The sequence below is a fragment of the Vicugna pacos genome, chromosome 6, assembly GCF_048564905.1.
Source record: "Vicugna pacos chromosome 6, VicPac4, whole genome shotgun sequence".
In the NCBI taxonomy this organism is placed as follows: domain Eukaryota; kingdom Metazoa; phylum Chordata; class Mammalia; order Artiodactyla; family Camelidae; genus Vicugna; species Vicugna pacos.
Genome location: NC_132992.1, coordinates 54,646,045 through 54,666,913, shown reverse-complemented (window position 1 = coordinate 54,666,913; position 20,869 = coordinate 54,646,045). Strand labels below are relative to the sequence as shown.

At 34.5% G+C, this 20,869-nt stretch overlaps 1 protein-coding gene across 1 annotated transcript; it reads right to left on the bottom strand.

The window, feature by feature from the left end:
- Positions 1-22: 22 nt before the first annotated feature.
- On the bottom strand, positions 23-18,661 carry PSMC6 (proteasome 26S subunit, ATPase 6). Its single transcript, XM_006199772.4, has 14 exons — positions 18,529-18,661; positions 17,439-17,518; positions 17,312-17,351; positions 17,042-17,094; positions 14,360-14,427; positions 13,793-13,907; positions 11,026-11,113; positions 9,585-9,646; positions 9,374-9,497; positions 8,941-9,002; positions 7,290-7,410; positions 7,064-7,144; positions 3,476-3,547; positions 23-530 (listed from the first exon to the last, which is right to left on the bottom strand). Exons 1-14 carry the CDS (start codon positions 18,653-18,655, stop codon positions 412-414), a joined length of 1,212 nt encoding a protein of 403 aa, XP_006199834.1. The 5' UTR covers positions 18,656-18,661; the 3' UTR covers positions 23-411.
- Between the last annotated feature and the right edge of the window lie 2,208 nt (positions 18,662-20,869).

The window sequence follows — 20,869 nt, the reverse complement described above, 5'->3', positions numbered from 1 at the left end:
TCTCATAAAAGACAAGAATATATGTAGGAGAACTGAATCAAACAGATTTTATTAAACTTTTTAGGATGAGGAAAACAAATGATATAAAATAAGTCATAAGAAATGCTCTCTGGTACTACTATCTCAAACCACATTAAATGTTTTACAAAATACACAGCAAATATGAAAAGCTTCAACATACTCTTCTTTTATAACTTCTGCTGCAATAAATGCAACATTAACAAACATACAAATTTCTTCTATACTTCTTAAAAGTAGAATTATTGAACTAATTTTTACAATGTTATTCATACATATTTTTATTCATACGCTTTTAATGAGATCATTGCCAATACATACATTATTTTCCTTAACTTTATTTTTACATTAAGCCAGTATCTGTCATGCAGCCATCAAAAACCTTATAGTAAATTACACAGGTTTGTAGTCCAATTTAGACTCTAGCTTCTTAGAATCAGCCACTTTTCTGACTGCTTTCATGAAGTCTTCCTGTACTACAAAATCATGATCAGCACGAATTGCAAACATACCTGTGGAAAATAAAACAACATGACTGCTATATATAATATGTAAATTATTTGTTTATTATAAGAAAACTAAGGGGGGAGCTGGGTGAAATATTATAAAATAAATAAGTTCTGGAGATGTAAAGTACAGCATTGTGGCTATACTTAATTATATTGCATTGTATATTTGAAAGTTGCTGAGACTAAATCTTAAAAGTTCTTATCACAAGAAAAAACAATTTTGTAACTATGTGTGATGATGGAATGTTAACTTATTACAGTGATCTTTTGGCAATATATACAAATACCAAATCATTACATTGCACACCTGAACTAATATAATGTTATATGTAAATTATATCTCAATTTAAAAAAACTTTTAAGAAAACTAAATAATGTAACTGTGGAAGAACTCTGAAGAAGCCTAGATTTACTACTTCTCAGCCAGTAGTTCTAATTTGTCAAAAAACATTACCATTATTCAATTAATTTCCATAGCTACAGTGAGCATTATTTTCCAAACCAAAGGCTAGGAAACAGTTCGGGAGAGTATAGCTCAGTGTAGACTGCATGCATAGCATGCACAAGGTCCTGGGTTCAATTCCCCAGTACCTCCTTTAAATAAACAAACCAATTACCGCTTATCCCCCCCAAAACAAACAAACAAAAAGCTAGAGAACAATGAGACAATTATCTGGATATTTAAAACCCTGCTTACACATTCCCTGTATCCACTGGCATCTTGAAAAAACAAAACCAAACCTAACTATCAACAAAACATACACATTTGAAGCAGTAGTTTCCTAACTGCGTAGGCAGCAATTCTCTGGAAGGAGGGAGTCCATGTACAGTTTGGGAAAACACAAAACACCGCCAATAATTTTGATAACCTTTCCTTGTTAATAAGCAAAGCTTAGAGAATGAGAATTAAAGAAAGTCAACAGTAGTGTCATTATTCACACAGGAAAATTTACTTATGTATACAACAAATTGATATTTTATATAATTTTCATATTCAAGCGCCACAATTCAATTTTTTCTTTCAAGTTTAAAAGTTACCTGTCCAATACGACTTGACAAAGAGGTAAAAGGGATTTGTTGGTGGGGTTTTTTTTTGACATTAGTTGTGTCATGGATATGAGTCCCAGATTTTGAGGTAATCCTAATTTCATGATAAGCTAAAGATGGTAAATTATCACTATCTACTAATTAAATGAATCCTACTAATATTTTGATTGAGGAGCTGCTTACACTGAATTTTCACTAACATAAAATGAGTGGGTTGCAAATAGAAAATTTCAAGGGTTATTTCCCACCTTCCCTTTCAAGATTTCTACATAAGGGGTCCTGGCAATAGCCACTCTATGTTGTCCTCAGAAATCAGAATAGAAATGACTAGTTTTTTTTTACAGTGAAGTCTTAAAACTAAATTAGGCAAGTTATTTTTCCAAACCTTGTGCATATTACAATTTCCAAGTTACTATTTGGTGAATGAGTGAATCTGAGATACATTCTAATCCAAAAAGGATGGTAATCTTTTAAAAGATTAAAAAACACCTATAATTGAATCATCTAGTTTTTTAATTTATAGAAAGATATGTTAACAAAAAAGGCTTAAAGTCTAATAAAAAGAAAACTAAAGAATTTGACTATGTCTCTAAATGAGAATGTCCCACCCAGTTAAAAAGATTAAATTTTTAATCCGCACAGAAGTTATAGCTCTTTATTGGAAATAGCTAAAAATAAGTGGCGGGAAAAAGAGAATATCATAATTGGATGGCATCAACTTTAAGATTATGACATTGCTTTTGTTTGGATTCCAATTTCACTAAAGCAATCTTCTAATAATAATTTGGTCCAGTGTAGATTTTAGAATATGAATGTTATAAATTACTCCAGGCAGTTCAAGCCACATGACAGTTTACCTCTTACACTTTTATTTATTAATAAGTCTTTGTGAGCATGATTTACTCTGACTTCTACTGAGTTTCTGGACCTGCAGATCTTTGCTCCAGACACTGAGTCACAGTATACCCATGGAGATACTCCTGTGGAGAAGCTATGACTAAGCAGCCTCTGTAAACATCGTCTGTTCGATTTACAAGAAATGTTAAAATAAGGCTAAAGGTGCTATGAAAGAAGGAAATCATATATAGTAATCCCTTAAAAAGAAACTTCATCTGCAACCTATGAAAGTCAGTAACTATAAAAACTACTGTAGAAGTTTTTTGTTTGTTTGTTTGTTTTATTGTAAGATTCTGTGTGGAGGACAAAGACTAAATGACTCTCTGCAGGGTTTTAAAGTGACTTGGTACCAGAAATAAAAACAGAGCACACAATCTATAGAGAAAATTATATTACAAACATACTATATTTTACACAAGTTGCATGAACACAAAATGCATAAATCAATCTTTCAAAGCTTATTGCTGATAGACTAGCATCAGAAGACATGTCAACCATTTTTCAGCGGATAGCCCTGGTACGTGGTCCAGTCGGATTTCTGCCACAAGTGTGGCTGATAGTTCTGTAGAGTCACAGACTTACTTCAGGGGGCCAGTATGTTATCACATGCATGTCTTTTCACAATTCTACCCTAAAGCAAAGGAGTTAACATCCTCAAGGGGAAATCTCATCCAATGGAGGAAGAGAGCTGGTAAATAAATGCTCCAGTCTCCCACAGCTCAGCCAGAGAATCCTGGAAAGTATTCTATATGTTTCTCTGAGGTCTCATCAGAATCAAGCCCCTCTTGCCTACAACTGCCTTTCAATGGTGCACCCTCGTAATAGCTTTTCCTCTTCCCATCTCACTTGCCCTATTCTCTCCTACTTCTTGGAATCAATTTCCTAGAAAACAAGCAATCAAATCCTTGCAAAGCCCAGGCTCTGCTTTTGGAATAACACAAGCACATTTTTAGCAAATTAAACAAATCAAAATCAATAGTAAAAACTGTACTTTAAACCTTTACCTGCTTCAGTACAAACATTTCTCAGGTCTGCTCCATTAAAGCCATCTGAAAGCTTCACAATTGCTTCATAATCTGTTTAGGAAAAAATACTGGAAATTAGGGAAAAAAAAAAACTTTTCTTGATTTATATACCTATATAGAAAATTTAACTGAAGAGCTTGGTTTGAATAGATCAGCTAGGCATCATCTCTGTTAACAGTTCACAATACTAACAACCCCAAATGATATATCTGTTAAGTAAATCAGCACCAAGCAGAAATAAACATCTTCTGAAACTTGAAAACCAAAAGGTATCAAGATCTGAAAGCATCTTTACCTGCTTCTACACAGAGAAAGTCATGCACATGTGAACTTCACGTATCTGTCAAGCTATGACTTAAAACTGTAACCAAATATTTAATTTGAATAAATCTAGAACATTCAAAATCAACTGTAACCACAATGGAATTTAATCATATAAGCCAAATATAAAATATACCAAAAATAGTCATCAGACATAATTTTACCTTTTGGAATTTTTAAATGCTAGAGCAAGCATTGGTTAGTTTTTCTGGTTTCCATGCAAATTCCAAGTGGTGAGGTCTCAGATAACAGTTAATAGTTAAGTGATCTTTTTATCTATATTACAGACTTGAAATAAAGAGCTGTTGGTTTAGGGTAGCAGTTATGGACTTGATACAGAATAGAGAGAGAAGAGACAGCATAGGCTACTACAATGTGAATAACTGTGGTAAGATGCCCTTTGTCAGACAATCTAGACTATGTCAATCTCTATTTGAAATCATATAGATAATTCATTAACTAGTCTTTTTTTTTTTTAACATTAACTAGTCTTAATTCAGGTTCAAGTTCACGTAAGCTTCTGGAGACCAGAGATTTCCATGGTTAGCACAGTAGCTGGCACCTAGCAAGAGCTAAGGATTAGAAGAAATCTATAAATTGACATCCTCAGTTCAGCTCAGTCTTTCCAGCTCAAAATTCTTTCACATGAGTAACGAGATAGTTAGGCAATAATTAACTACTTGTAATTATTTTAGAACACTAACTTCTAAAGGGTTTTTAAAGCTGTCTAGCCATTAAACTAGATTTCCCTAGTCCAGAGGTCAGCAAACTTTTCTGCAAAGGGAAACAAAGTAAATATTTTAGGCTTTGTAGGCCATATGGTCTCTGTCAAAATTACTCATTTCTGCTGTTGCAGTGGGAAAGCAGTCATAGACAATATATAAATGAATGGGAGTAGTTGTGCTACAACAAAACTTTATTTACAAAAACAGAAAGCAGATAGAATCTGGCCACAAGCCATGGATTGCTGGCCTTTACCTTGGTCCAGTATCTCACTTCCACAGGTAACTATTTTATAACTTCTCCTCTGTCCTCAAATCTCTAATAATATTTTCCCATCTTCACTCTGAACTTGCTTCCTATTTCACTGAGAAAATAAAAGCATTCAGAAGAAAAATTCTACAAGTACCTACCATATTTGAGAACCTGTCATCATCACCATCTACCTATGCTGCCTTCCCTCCTATTCTCATAAGTGAAAAGTCTATGCTTATAGACAAAACCAACTTCTCTTCAAGGAAATACATTATCAACTTCTATTTCTCTCCTAGATCATTCCTATCAACATTAGAAAAAGTGTTGTAGGTTCTTCCATCTTAAAGAAAGCTCCCCCAAATCCTCATCTCCATGTCTGCTGCAACTCCATTTCTTCTCTTCTCCCCTATCTAGAAGAACTCCTTGAAAGAGATGTTTAAACTCAAAGCCTCTCCAACTCATCTCTCTAATACTCATCTGAAGGAAGCTTTCACTCCTGCCACTCCAAAGAAATTGTTTTTGGTAAGGTCACCAATGATCTTCACATAGTAAATCCAAAGATCCAATCTCAGAACTCTTATCAGACCCACTGTCAGTATTTGACAGGGAATTAGTCCTTCATAACAATTTCTTCATTTATCTTCGAGGATACCACCAGCTCCTGGTTAACTTCTACCTTATGACTATACCTCTTCAGTCTCCTTTGATGGTTCTTCCTCTCAATTTCTTAATGTTGGAATTAGCTCAGTTTTTAAATTTCTTCTCAATCAATATTCACTTCCTTGGAAATATCATCTAATCTCCAGACTAAAAACCATTTTTATGCTGATATTACCCCCATTTATCCTCTAGCATAGACCACCCCAATGAACTATTGATGCATACAGAATTACTAGTCAACATCTTTATTTAGCTATCTTACTGGCATCTCAAATTTAGTATTGCCAGAATCAAATTCCTTACTGACCCTTTAAAACCTAATCTTTCCAGTTTTCCCTGATTTTAATTGATGGTAATTCCATCTTCCCAGTTGAATGAGTCAAAAATCTAAGTCTTCCCTGGTTCTTCCCTTTAGCTCACACCCCATATCTGATTCATTAGCAAGTCCAGTCACCTCTATTTTCAAAATATGTTCAGAATCTCATTATTTTAAAAGACTTTCCTACCACCTTGAATCAAGCCACCATCATCTTTTGCCTGGATTACTGAAATAACCTCCTAACTCATCTTCTTGTTTCTATCCTTGTTCCTCTACATGCAGCCAGAATGACCTTATTTAACATAAGTGAATTTTGAAATATTTACAGATGACATGATATAATGCCTAGAATTCGCTTTTTAAAACTCCAGAGGGAAGGTAGGAGGTGGTAGAGATTACATACAACACAAGGTTGGCCATGAGTTAATCACTGAAGTTGGGGTGGGGGGAGCATGAGTACCTGATAAGATTACACTTTTATCTCTACTTTTATGTATTTTTATAACTTTCTATAAAGTTAAAAATGATAAAAAGATTATATCACTCTTCTGCTCACAATCCTCCAATGACATCTATCACTAAAAATAAAAACCAAAGTTGCCCAATGACATCCTCAGTAAAACTCTACACAACCTGATCTCCATTACTTCTATGATTTATTTCACTTGCTACTGTCCCATTGACTCCCCCACAAAAACCTTGATGTCTTTGCTGCTCCTGGAATGTTTCAGGCATGCAAGTGCTTCAAGGCTGTCTTACTTGTTGTTACCTCTGCATGACTTTCCCTCAAATATCCATATCCAGTTCTTTAACCTCTTAGGTCATTGCTTAAAGGTCACCTTGGTAAGGACTTCCCTGTGCTTCCCCATGCTTCATATATAATTCATAGCCTGCCTTCCATATTCACAGTTCTACATCCATGAATTCAGCCAACCCCAATCGTGTAGTACTATATAGTATTTACTACTGAAAAACATTCACGTAAGTGGGCCCACACAGTTCAGATTCATGCTGTTCAAGGTTCAACTACATATTTTACTTACTTCATCTGTTTTCCCTGACAAGAATGTAAATTCAATAAAAGCAGGAATTTGTCTGTTTTGTTCATTGCTATATCCTCAGCATTTAGAACAATTCCTCGCATACGGCAGATGCTCAATAACTATTAGCTGAATTTAAGACACTGTGTTTACTGAATTTAAAACCAGATTTGGTAGACTGTCAGTGATATTCAATAGCATTTTGCTTCATTTACCAAATGTAAACATATGGAAAACAGGTTATTTCCTTACCTATTTCACCATGCTTTGTAATGGGACCTGCATGGATTTTTAATATATCTAATCTTGCTTGTTCGTTTGGTAAATCAATATCTGAAAATAAGAAAATTGTAAGAAATCCTTTTAGTCATATTTTGTATTTTTTAAATAAAGTAGGGGGTGAGGAGGAGGTATGGGAAAAGAAAGATATGTATACAAAGGGAAATGGACAGACAGCAGGCAAAGAAGCTTAACTCACGTATTTTTCTATCTAATCTTCCTGGACGAAGCAAAGCAGGATCCAGTGTATCTGGTCTGTTTGTAGCCATGATCATTTTAACTCTATGTAGAGTATCAAATCCATCCATTTGATTCAGTAACTAAGGACACATTTGCGAATAAAAGTCAAAGGCAGATTTTATAAAACATTCCAACCATTAAAAATACATAGCACACAACTTTTATATGCCTAAGCCCATGAAAAGTATTGCTTACAGATAGATATGTGATGGAATCACTTTTCCTCTCTCTTATATAAAGGATATATTTTCCATTCTTAAAGTTCCAAGATAGATTATTTAACTATGTACATTTTTATAGCTATTACATAGTTTTAGTAATTCTGAAGGAATTCTGTATCCATCTAGTCAAGAATTATGAAACTAAACTCTGTAGATCTAATTTCCAATGTTCAATTTTTTTTGATACAATTACTTTAAAAAATAAAAATATTAAAAACTAATGCTTAAAGTGCTTATGGGGGGGTGGATATAGCTCAGTGGTAGAGGGCATGCTTAGCATGCACAAGATCCTGGGTTCAATCCCCAGTACCTCCATTAAAAAATAAATAAATAAAAAATAAAGTGTTTATGGTATGCCAGGCATAAAAATTACATTAACTGGATAATGTAAATTATCCAGGATAACTGTACACAATGATTTTCTATAAATCTGATAATAAATCCATTAAATATCTTCTCAAATAATTCTCTTATACATAGAAATACTGAGACACAACACATTTCTTTCAATTCCTAAAGTTTTCTTGAATAAATTTTGAAAAACATAACTGCACTCAACAAACTCTTTAAAGCAAAGCTAGCCTGACAATGTGTCTATTTCCTTCCCAAAATGTTAGCTAATAACATATCAGTTACATGAATGAAACTAGTATCTGCATTGTTTTAAAAACCTCAATTTAAAGTTTCTAAGAGACTCTGCAACTAATTTTAAAATACTGTGTATTTTCTGAGCAGACTAGTGTAATTCATGAAAAGCAATTTTCAAATACCTCTATTAAGACAGAAATTGACAGTGCATTACTTATGCTACCTATTTACAGAAGTTGAAAAATGTGTTTGGAATTTTGCCATCACTTTCACAGAATTTGGAGTAGGGAAAGGCTTTATACACATTTCAATATCCTATCATGAATTTTCAATAATCAAAATTACTTTAGTTTCCTTTCATTCTTAACAATAAAGCAAGACAGGAAAGTATTAGTAATTTTTAAAGCAGCCTCATACATAATTATAACTTATTTACTGTCACCAGTTTTAATACGTTTGTCATTCATAAAATATCTTAATAAAACTAACACAAGATCACATTCACAATATAAGTACAATAAACAATTTAAATACTTAAATGGCCGGTCTGCTCAAAAAACCAGACTAGAACAGCCGTAAATCAAATGGAATTTTGTAGATAGCCCTATTGTTTTCTAGTACTCATTTTCTTACTAGAGATTGTGGCGGAGAAAAGTGTTCATTCCTGTCAGTATTTTCAAATTTCCTACTTAGGCGTATTCTTCATTTAAATCATTGTACATATTTTGGCCTTCAAATATCTACTGTTCACTATTTTATAAACAATGATTTCTTTTATAAATCCCTTTCATGAAATATTACCTCCATTAAAGTTCTCTGAATCTCTCTATCAGCTGAAGTACCCTCAGAAAACCGACGACCACCTGAAATAATGATATGGAAATTCATATGCATTACTCTTTTCCTCTTTAAGCATCATTTAAGAAAACAATATGAATATGATAGCGTCTGGGGTTTAAAACATTAATATGAAAATTAATTAGCAAGAATTATAATGAAAAAATTAGAATTGATTTTGATATAATGTTTCTCTTTCTCAATGTTAAAAGTTATTTATTAAAATTGGTTAAACTTTCTTAATTTTTTTGAAGTAACATTCAATTCATTTTGCTACTTCACACAATTTGCAATTAGAGGTGAAGAGAGGGGAAAAAACGTTCTTTTAGATTTAAAAAACATGTCCTAATACTGTCAAGAAAACCTTAAAATAAATTTTTAAAAGTGTTATTCTTACCAATAGCATCTATTTCATCCATAAAAATGATGCATGGCTGATGGTCCCTGGCATAATTAAACATCTCTCTGATCAAACGAGCACTTTCACCAATGTACTTGTCTACAATAGAACTAGATACAACCTGATTAAAGGAAAAACATTAAGGTAAACATAAGACAATTCAACTAAAATTTAATTTTAACAGCTAGAAAAAAAATTTTCCCTTTACCTTTAAGAAATTGCAATCCAGCTGGCTAGCAACAGCTCGTGCCAAGAGTGTTTTTCCTGTACCTAGGAGTGATAAAAGAAGTCCTAATTAAATGAAAAGTGAAACAAATTTTCAAAAACTTTTTAAGAATATAATCCTTGAACAGTAAATTTTGCAAAATGGAAGCTAAATACTAAATAGAATTTCCATTTAAAATTCCAAAGCACTTCCACTCTCAATATTAAAATTTTAAAACTTTATTCAAAATATCCCTTGTAATTTTATTTTATGCAAATCGAGTACATAACTTTAGGAGTGTATCAAACCATACTCAGAAATAGACAATGATGGAAACCTGTACATTAAAATCCGTTGGTCTATCCTGCACACTAAATGGACCTTTACCTACACATGATACTCTAATATCAAGTATTGGTTATTTGGAAACTATTGATTCAGTGGCTTATAAGAATCTTCCAAATACTGGCATTTTTCATTAAATAATATTAAAAAAAAATCACATTTGTTCATACCATCACCAATCTCATCTTGTATTAACATACTGGAAAGCTGTCGAGCTCACAGTACCAAATGTAAAGTTTTCAATAAATTAATTTTCACTTGAAAGCACAAATTTTATCACTGGTGACAGATGGTGTCAGTTGTTTACTTTAACATGATAGGCTAACTTCATTCATTTTTTAAGAATTGTGTGCCAATAATCAGTCTGAATAACCAATAACCAGACCGGTAACAGTAGATTGTCTGTAAATCATCCTTTCAAGTAAAAATGGTATTCTGTGAAAAGCAGCTAATTCAGCAGGCAACTCAAATAATTACACAAATCCTTCTCCTGGAGATTAACTGTTCTATTCAGCATGCAACAGAAGTATTTTATATGTATCTTCCATTTCATCACAGAATACAAGATATTCAAAGATCAGGATTTAATAAAATTAATCATTTTTACTGCTTTAACAAGAACATTTTTAAGTAAAACCGCCATTAAAAAAAAACTATGGAAAATGTGAGTGGCCAAGACGACAATGACTACCATACCATTTTGTGCCACTGACTTAATTGATTCATGTTGTGGCTGAGCAGTTTTACCCCCCATTGCTTTGTGCCACCACCACAGATATTTGTTGCCTTTTTCATTGTGTTGACATCTTACTATTATGAGAGTTAAGTTTTGACCCTGTAGACTCCCTGAAAGTGGGACATCCAGAGGTCTGTGAACCACAAAGGACCACTGATTAGGATCATATGGCATGTTAAGATATATATTCTGTGAGGCACAAGAGAACTAAGCATGCCTCAGAAACTAGTAGACACACATCTCTAATCCCTTCCTTACTGTGAACGGAATAGACTCTGGAACTGCCCACATCAAACTCCCATCTTATTTTTCTACTACTTCATTCATTTATTTATTGTGGGGCAGACATAATTCAATACCAACCTGGTGGTCCATATAACAAACAGCCTTTTGGAGGTATTATTCCTACACGTTGGAATAATTCTGGGTTTGTAAGAGGTAATTCTATTACCTAGAAAAGAAGTTGCATGTTTTTAAAAAAGTTAGTAAAGATTTTGATTTACTTTCAAGTATTTTCAAAAAAATATCAGCAGAGTTACATATACACATCATAATTTGTAACAGATCTAGAATTCTATGCTAAGTAAAACCATTTGTATTAGAGGTTTTTCTTCAGGTAGATGTATGATAGCTCTTAAATCTAAAAATTTTAAAACATTTTTAAATTAATTAAAAAGCATGTGGTAATTTGAACTATTTACTTATCATTTATTATTTAACACATTTGATAAAATAATCACACACTTGACTAGAGTGATGATTGCATAAGCATATAATCTGTCAAAACACATTTGAACTGAAATTACACTACAAAAAAAATCAGTTAAGTGAAACAGCCTAAATGTCCATCAACAGGTGACTGGATAAAGAAGAGGTGGTATATTTATACAATGGAATACTACTCAGCCATAAAAACCGACAACATAATGCCATCTGCAGCAACATGGATGCTCCTAGAGAATGTCATTCTAAGTGAAGTAAGCCAGAAAGAGAAAGAAAAATACCATATGAGATCGCTCATATGTGGAATCTAAAAAACAAAAACAAACAAAAACAAAGCATAAATACAGGACAGAAATAGACTCACAGACAGAGAATACAGACTTGTGGTTACCAGGGCAGTAGAGGGTGGGAAGGGATAGACTGGGATTTCAAAATTGTAGAATAGATAAACAAGATTACACTGTATAGCACAGGGAAATATACACAAAATGTTATGATAAATCACAGAGAAAAAAATGTGACAATGAGTGTGTATATGTCCATGAATGACTGAAAAATTGTGCTGAACACTGGAATTTGACACAACATTGTAAAATGATTATAAATCAATAAAAAATGTTAAAAAAAAGTCAGTTAAGTGAAAAAAGAGGGGGGCAGGGTTTAGCTCAATGGTAGAGTGAGTGCTTAGCATGCACAAGGTCCTGGATTCAATTCCAGTGCCTTCAATCCCAGTGCCTCCGTTATAAATAAATACACACACATACATACATACATACATACACACAAACCTAATTACCTCCCCCACCCCAAAAAGGTAATGGCTTAGTAATAAAAATTATTCACATGTCTTAGGAATTACAACAGGGGTTTTAAAAAAAAGACCTATACTATTTTGCATTTGGGAATACAACATAAAGTGCGGAACTTTTAACTGCCACTGAGAGAAATGGTATATAAAATTTTCTTATGTTGGTGTTTTGTCATAGCAGTCTTCAGAAAAACCACAAATTCTGCTCTCAATGTTCTAAGACTGATTCAAAGAAAGAAAAGTGGAGAATAGAAGAAGTGAGGATTTGACTGCCTAACTTAAACTGTTTACAGTACCAGTAACTTGAGAGATAAACTTCTATTGAATAGTTGTGTCTGTAAGGTATGATTAAGTGTAAGAAATTAATATTCTCAAGTGTCTGCAGATAGAAAGGGGTACTGTGTGTCCGTGTGTGTTGTGTGTATGCGTGTGTGTGTGTGTTTTTTAAGTGCTGAGTAGTTATAGCAACATTTGATACAGGAGTTGAGAGAAGTGAGTGAAGGCTGAAGAAAGAAGGAAAAGCTTATAATTAAGCTGTACAGAAAGATGAAAAGCTCTATGTGTGTTTTGTGTGTGTGTGTGTGTGTGTGTGTGTGTGTGAGAGAGAGAGAGAGAGAGAGAGAGAGAGAGAGAGATTCATCCTGCTCCTATAGTTGATGCAGCAAATCACTGTAAAAAACTTCACTGTTCCATGAAGTACTTTTCTTCCTCTTTCATTAACTATAAAGTGAAAAAAATAGACTTTTATTTACACTTAGGCCAGTGCTTCCTCAAGTATGGGTAAAAAATAACAGGGTTTCATAATCACATGGAATGCTTGTTTAAATGCTAATTCCTGTGCCTCACCCCCAATCTGTTACATCAAACCCATACAGAGGGCCTAGGAAACTATATCTTTAATAAGAGTTCCAGAAAATGTAATGCACTGAAATGTGAAAACCACTGTTTAGAGTTTAAATCAGATAATGTAAGTCATTCCAACTAACCAAGTTCATTCCTGAATATTTCCATCCTAAATTAGGATGAAATCAATAGGACAATGTAATTTGCCTAAAAGAGAATTGTTAAGAAGCCATCTGTGCTGTGAAGCAAGGCAATCCTGATTTGATTCTTCACCTAAGAACTTAAAAAGTTAAAGCCATCCTAAAATCAGTATTTTTCTTAAATGATAGTAAACAGCTTTATCAAGGTAAAATATTTAAGGCATGGATAACTTACTCTATTAATAGGGTAATGGGAAATTAGTAAGGTTATGTGAAAAACTACATTACACATGCTACCCAAATGTGCTCTGACCCAAGTAACCAACCATGCTAATCAAAACAACAGATGGCCTGATCATTGGTTTATATTATTCTTAGGGGTTTTTTTTTTCTTCTTTGTCACAAAAAGAGCAGAACTATTATAACTTCAAATTAACAAAAACCCTTAGTTTTCATAGCTAGTTCAGTGCTATTCTCTTGGCAAAAATATTAAATATATAGTATTCAATAACCACTATTTGGACAAAATAACTTTACATCCTCTTGCTCCCTTCAGGCATTTTAAACCCAGTACTATTTGTTAGTAAGTTCAGAGGACAAAGCATACACAACCAACCTCTCTTAATTCCCGAATCTGTTCTGACAGCCCTCCAATCTCAGAATAAGAAACATTCCCGGGGTCCTCGTGAGACATGTTGTAAACCAGTGGATCCACCTCTCTTGGCAAATACCTGGAATGATAAGGTATATATTTTTCTTTTAAAAGATGTATTTTCTCTCAGCCTACAAATAGAGTATAAATGATTTGCTTCTGTAAGTTCCTGTAGGTGATCTCATAAAATCATGTTTAAATTAATTTGAAATTAGTAAAATGAGGGGGGGAGGGTATAGCTCAAGTGGTAGAGAGCATGCTTAGCATGCATGAGGTCCTGGGTTCAATTCCCAGCTCCCTAAAAATAAAGAAAGAAAAAGAAAGAAATAAACCTAATTATCCCCTCAAAAAAACAGAAACAAAAAAACCCCAAACAAACAAACAAAAACAACCAGACAAAAACAAACGAAAAAGTCTGAAATTAGTAAAATGGAAAAAGTGGCAAAATATTCAGTAATTTCAACAAGAATATACTTCGGATAAAATTTCCCCCCTGTGAAAATAAAAAACTAAACAGAGTAAGAAACCTACCTCATGATAGTTAGTGTAGTCATATCCAAAGCAACTCTTGTTCCTGGCTTCAGCTTGCTTTTATCAAGCTAATTTTGTTAACAAAAAAAAAGTGTTACATAAACACTTGAAAAGAGGAATAACACTCTAACAACAGCATATTCAGAAGGCAAATAATCATTTTTACCCTTCAGAGAGAACACTAATTAATAGTAGATTATAAACACCATGTCAACAGAAAGTCTTTTAAAAGTAGTAACTCAAAGTTGTTTCCATCTGCCCCTTAAAAGAGTACCCTTTTGTGTAACCTCAGTGTGAAATGTGAAATCACTAATATACAAAGTCTGACTTGTCAAGGGCCTTGTTTTTAAAGAAGGAATGGACCACAGTATTTTACTTTCAAAAACTCATTATTTAACATAGTTTTGCTCATTATTTTGATTTAAGCACTGTAATACAGTGACTTCAGCAACTGGTACCAAAGCATTTATACAGAAATCTGTTAGTGAACATTTTGGGGGAAGGAAAGGGAAGCATCTTAAGGTGTGCTCATCATATTTATTTTAAAACTACAGCTTTTGGGAAGAATGTGTTATGTGATCATAGGAGTTAAGGGAGAAAAAATCCCCTCTGAGATTTTTATTAAAATGTTACAGAACAAACAAAAAATCCAGCAACCATCACTCATCCCTTTGCTACATGCCAGACACTGCCAGACATTATGGTAAATACATTATATATATATATCAGGTTGAATCACACTAAACAATTTACTGGCATACTTAGGCCGGGTAACTTAGTTGGGTAAAATTGGAACAGAATTTATCCAATAGATTCAAATCACACTCAGGCTGTAACTTTTCAAACATAAAGGTTACCTTTTGATAGTTTGAAAAACTGCTTGCCAATACAATTTCAGAATCACACAAATTACTGAACACTTTTCACAGGATTTTGCAAAGAGCTCTTAGTTTAGGATTCAGTGCCAATTAAAATGAAATGGAGGCAGGCAAAATACTAGATTTAATATAATGGATTAAGCTTAAAAAAAAAAAATGCCAGAAATAGCAGTTCCCCCTTATCCATGTTTTGTTACCTGAGGTCTGAAAATATTACATGGAAAATTTCAGAAGTAAACAATTCATAAGTTTTAAGTTTTGTGTTATTCTCAGTAGTGTGATAAAAGTTATGTCCTTGAGACATGAATCATCCCTTTGTCCAGTGTATCCCTCCCGCTAGTCACTTAGTAGCCCTCTTGGTTATGAAATTCACTATCTTGGAATCCTGTGGCCAGTAATCCTTACTTTATTTAATAATGGCCCCAAAGCACAAGAGTAGAGATAGCGGCCATTTAGATATGCCAAACAGAAGCTGCACAGTGCTTCCTTGAAGTGAAAAGGAGAAAGTTCTCAACTTAATAAGGAAACAATAAAAAACATATGCTGAGATCTACAGTAAGAACAAATCTATCCCTGAAATTGTGAAGAGGGAGAAAGAAAACTGCTTGTTTTGCTGTTGCAACTCAAAATGCAAGAATATGGTCACAGTGTGTGACTAATGCTGAGTTAAGATGGAAGAGACATTAAAATTTGTATAATAAATTTTGAGAGAGATCACATTTACATGATTCTTGTAACAGTATATTTTTTAAAAGCTGTTCTATTTTATTATTATTGTTAACCTCTTTCTGTGTATAATTTTTAAATTTAACTTTATCATAGGCATGTATGTATAGGAAAGAACATAGTATACATATCCCTACAGATAAGGAGGAACTACTATATACTTGAAAAAAAGCTAAACAGTGATCAATATGAAGCCATTTCTACACTTGTATCTATAGGGAATAGATACTCTGGCTTTTCTAATATTTTCCAGTTTTTAAATACTCTCCTGCCATCACACAACCACGAAATATCTTAGAAATGCCAACTTCTGGCATCCAAAGAGCCCTGAAAGGGACATAGAAATCCTTTGCTGGATTAGGCATAATAAAATTTTGATTTAGAAAATGTCAACCCACTTATACACTAAGAAAAAATCTTAAGACTGAATTCAGTTTCTGGGTTAATTCCATTCTATAGCCATGTTGTATCAATGTTTTAAAACGTGAACCTGATATAACAAATATTCAGAGAAAGCTCTTTAAATAAGTTTACAAGAACTCACTAAAGGCACTTCCCAAAGAAAAAGGTAGTACATAAATTGGCTTCAGAGGCCACAAAACGATCTAAAGCCATTTGTCAGTGTTTTTGATGATTACAAAATAAAATTTGGAGTTACTTCAATTTGCCTACTCTAATCTAAATGAAATCATACAAAATCAATTTAAGCTATAAAGTCTATACGTAACATTTCTGAATGTTTAAATATAAAATATAATTTATAAGGTCTAGTACTTTTAAGTCCTCTTCAAAACAGACATTAAAAACAAAATGATGTGATATATTTTCCAGTTCTAAAATTCTTTGATTTCTCAGTGTTTAGAGCTGACTGAGGCAATGTAATAAAGTAGAAAGTAGAGAATACCAGGAGTCAAACACATGGCTTAAGTTCAGGCTTTGCTAATAATTAGCTATACCTGAACAAGTCACCTCTGGGAGTTACGGGCATAATGTCTGACTTGCTTAACTCAAGAGTCAAATAACTTATATTAAAGTACTTTTGGCAATTATAAAGTACTGTACAAATGTAAAATGTTACCTGTCGACGACAACCCACAACATATCTTGGTCCGTTTGTGGCTTTAACAATGACTAGAGGAAGAAAATGAAAAATTAATTGAAAAAAAAATACCCAAATTGATGGCACTTTGAGTTTCACTTGTTAAGACAACAGTTGAAAGCAAACAGTCTATGCAAGAATATCATCTACCTTCATCATAGATATTAAATAATAAGCATTTCAAAACTTGGTGGTGGGAGGGAGGGGAGTCTGCTTCTTCTTTACTAATTAACAATCTAATACACTTACATTTTTCTTCAGTTAATTGCTTAAGTACTTCACCCACAATCTAAGGGGGAGAAAAAAAGCATTACTTGTTGCCAACAGCTAAAAAATAAAGCAAATTACCATTACCCTCACAAACTCCATTACCTACCTGCCCAACACTTTGTAGGGCCTTCAGATCATTTTCAGACTTTTCATACTGCTTGGTAAGTTCTTTTAATTGTTCCCTTACTGAAATAATATAATTTGAACATTTTAAATTAAATAATCTTAAAGAGTTTAAGTCACTAAGTCTTAATTTACTTAGGTTTAATTAAGCCTATTTCACTTTACATACATTTTATATCAAACCGCAAAAAAAAATGCCGTTTGTAGATGGCATGTTTAAAAATGAAATGTTTCTGTGAAAGCACCATATTTTTATTTTCTTGATCGGTAATACTTGTTTGAGCACATTTTAGGTTACATTCTTAACAGATATTAACACTGACACCTCCGGATTTGAGATTACAAACCAGAATGATAAACCAGTTAGACCCTTTCCCACTTCTTCACCTACCCACATGGATTGCTACTCTCTGGCTTTCTAACCAAAATAAAGTCAACAGGCACAGTACTCCACAGAATGCTATGGTTAAGGTCTTCCTTCATTTAATTAAACCACTCAGGCTTTTCAGTGACGGTGCACTAAGAAAAAATTAAGTACTCTCAGTTCTGGAAGTAAGGGAAACTTCTGTGTGCCTGACAGAGTACAACTCAAAACACGAGGAAAGAAGAGGAGAACCATTAACGACCGATGGACCTCTCTCTCTTAAGCTCCGCGTTCGGCTTTCCATTCCACTAACAAGTCAACCTCCGAGCCTCCTGTCTTCCTTGAGCTTCCTCGACTCAAGTCTCATGTCCCGCTCCGGGTCCTGGGACTGCACCAACACTGCACTCCCTGCTCCTCAACCTGGGAAACATCCCTGACCCACTTCTTCCCCACTCTTCCTCTGGTCATCTTTCACTTCCATCTCAGAACTGGGGATGTTCCCTCTGTCACCTGGACCAGACTGGGCCATTTCCACCCGGGAAGAGGCTCTGCCTCCCAAGCTCTCGGCGGGATGACAAAGCGCCTTGTCCCTGGACCGAGGCCTTTTCATCCCGGGGCTCAGTCGCAGAGCTCGGCCAAAGGCCTCCGCTTTGGCAGAGACAGAAGCGGGTCCAGGCACGAGATTGTGTGGAAATAAAGATGCACTTACACTCCTTGAGACGACCGTCGATCTCCTTGTGCTCCAGCAGCTTCTTGCGGTAGTCCTGAAGCGCCTTATCTCTAGGGTCCGCCATGATGAGAAGCCGTCGCTCATAGGGGATGCCGGGAATGGCCATGGCCGCCTGGGCGGGGGAAGGGGCGGGGCGAGGGGGAAAGAGCCTCCCTGGAAGGCGGGTTCGCAGACGACCCCGCCCCTTCCGGTTGGCTCCTTCTCTGTACTCCTCTGTACTCCTCTACTCCCAACTTCTGCACCTCGGTGCACAAGGGCGTCTGCGTGCACCGAAGGAGACCTCCGACTACACCGACCCCTGCAGGTCGGCCTGAGGAAAGCAGGGCGCTGATATTCTGGTTGTCCCCTGAGTGGCCTTGGTAATATTCTTAAGTCACTGCTGTCCTGGCACCACAAAAGACTTTGTAACAAACTGAGATGGGAGTGAAATAGGGAATGTACATATCTCCCTAGATAGCTCTGACGGCTTATCCGTATGACACAGATAGCCTATTGGTATAATACAATACTATCCAGGAGCTCCAGGTACAGAAGGAGTAGGCTGTATATTTATTAATTCATTCAGTGAATAAGGTACTAGGGATTCGACCTGGTGGAGAGATAAAAAAATAATAATTTCAAAGTGTAATAAATATTATACTATAATGGAAATAAAACATGGTGTGTTATAGAGTAAGGTGAGTAGAACTAATTCAGGGCAGATATCTGAGATAAGGATCCAGGCATGCAACAAACTGGACAAAAACCTTCCAAACAGAGGAAACCGCAAATGCAAAGATCTTAAGGTGAAAAAGAGTTTGGCTCTCTTCTTGGAACAGAAAGGAGGCCAATGAAACCGGAAAAGTATGGGTTGTAGAGATGAGAGACACAAGATAAAGATGCTGAAGTAGGCTGAGTAAGGAACGTGAAGTCTGACTGAATTGTCTTTAAGGTTTCTGTGCTTTGGGGCGGATTACTTAATCTCTCAAAATCTCTGTTAAATGAGCATAAAATGTGTACCTATCTCATACGGATATCATAAGTATTAAATAAGATACTGTGCCTGTAAGCTATTAACACAGCTCGTACATAGTAAGTATTCAATAGTGTTATTTTAAACTATTTACTTTAGGGATTGTAATGACTTCAATTTTTGCAGTGCAGGTCTGCATTGCTGTACCTCTTCCCAGCATTACTTTCAGGGAGAATTTATTGTTGTTCCAACAGAATCAGTCACATTTCCCCAGAGAGGCCCCATTTGATCTCATCTTAACTAGGTACCATGGATGTTTGAGTTTAAATAGGTATACTATATATGTATTATATATATAACATATATAGTCCAAATTTAAGTGAATTAAGTTACTAAAACTTTATTAGGAAATCTAAAATATTAGGAAATGTAAAAGATGCCTTGAAATTTATTTGGAAAAAATCATGTGGGTATTGTGTGAATAGTCTATTCCATTTTTTTCTAAATATAACTGGGAATTGCAATAACAATAAGGAAGGTGGATTAAGCAGGGTTTGTCCCTTCTCCCACTCATTTGCAACTATTCCAGTCAAACTAGTCCATCCATACCAGAATATATCATCTTTGACAACAAGAAATAAAAGAGAATGAGGCAGAGAAAAAAAGACAGCTCAGTTTGGTTCAATTCAATAAATATAAGCACTTACCGGTGTGTGTGTGTGCTTATAAAATACACCGATATTTTAAACTCCCTTTACCCTTGTTATCTCACCCATCTGGCAAAATTCCAACTTCAGCTGAACCTCTTATCTATTTTCCCCATGCCTGCAACAAAATAGCCCTGTTCCTTTTTTATGTGCACCTCTAAGACTGTATCCCTTTCCATTGTAAAATGTAGCTTAATTGGTAGTTATACATCATTCATAAGTGTGCTTAAATCTGTCAGTGTGATTAAATGTGTCTTTTGCCCATAGTAGATTATAAGCTCCAGGAAAGCAAGAACTGTGACTATTTCTTGCTCATTATTGTAGCCCCAGAGGATGGTTTTATATATATATATGCATAAACTAATGAATGGATTTGTGAATATGTTAGACATGCTGATAGGTAAGCAGAGATACAAAAAGGCTAAGAAATGTCATCAGTTTTCAGGTAACTTAAAATATTGTAGAGTAGAGAAGTGAGGTGAGAAGCTAGGATATATCTTAGTTTCAGAGGGGGTGGTCATCAAAAATGATGTCATAACAAACAGTGATGAGATATACTTCAATCTTCAAAAAATTATTAAAGGAAAGTCGCCTAACCTACTTAACTATAATGTAGCATCGATGGGTGGTGTGGTTTTAAAATACGTACACAATTTTTTTA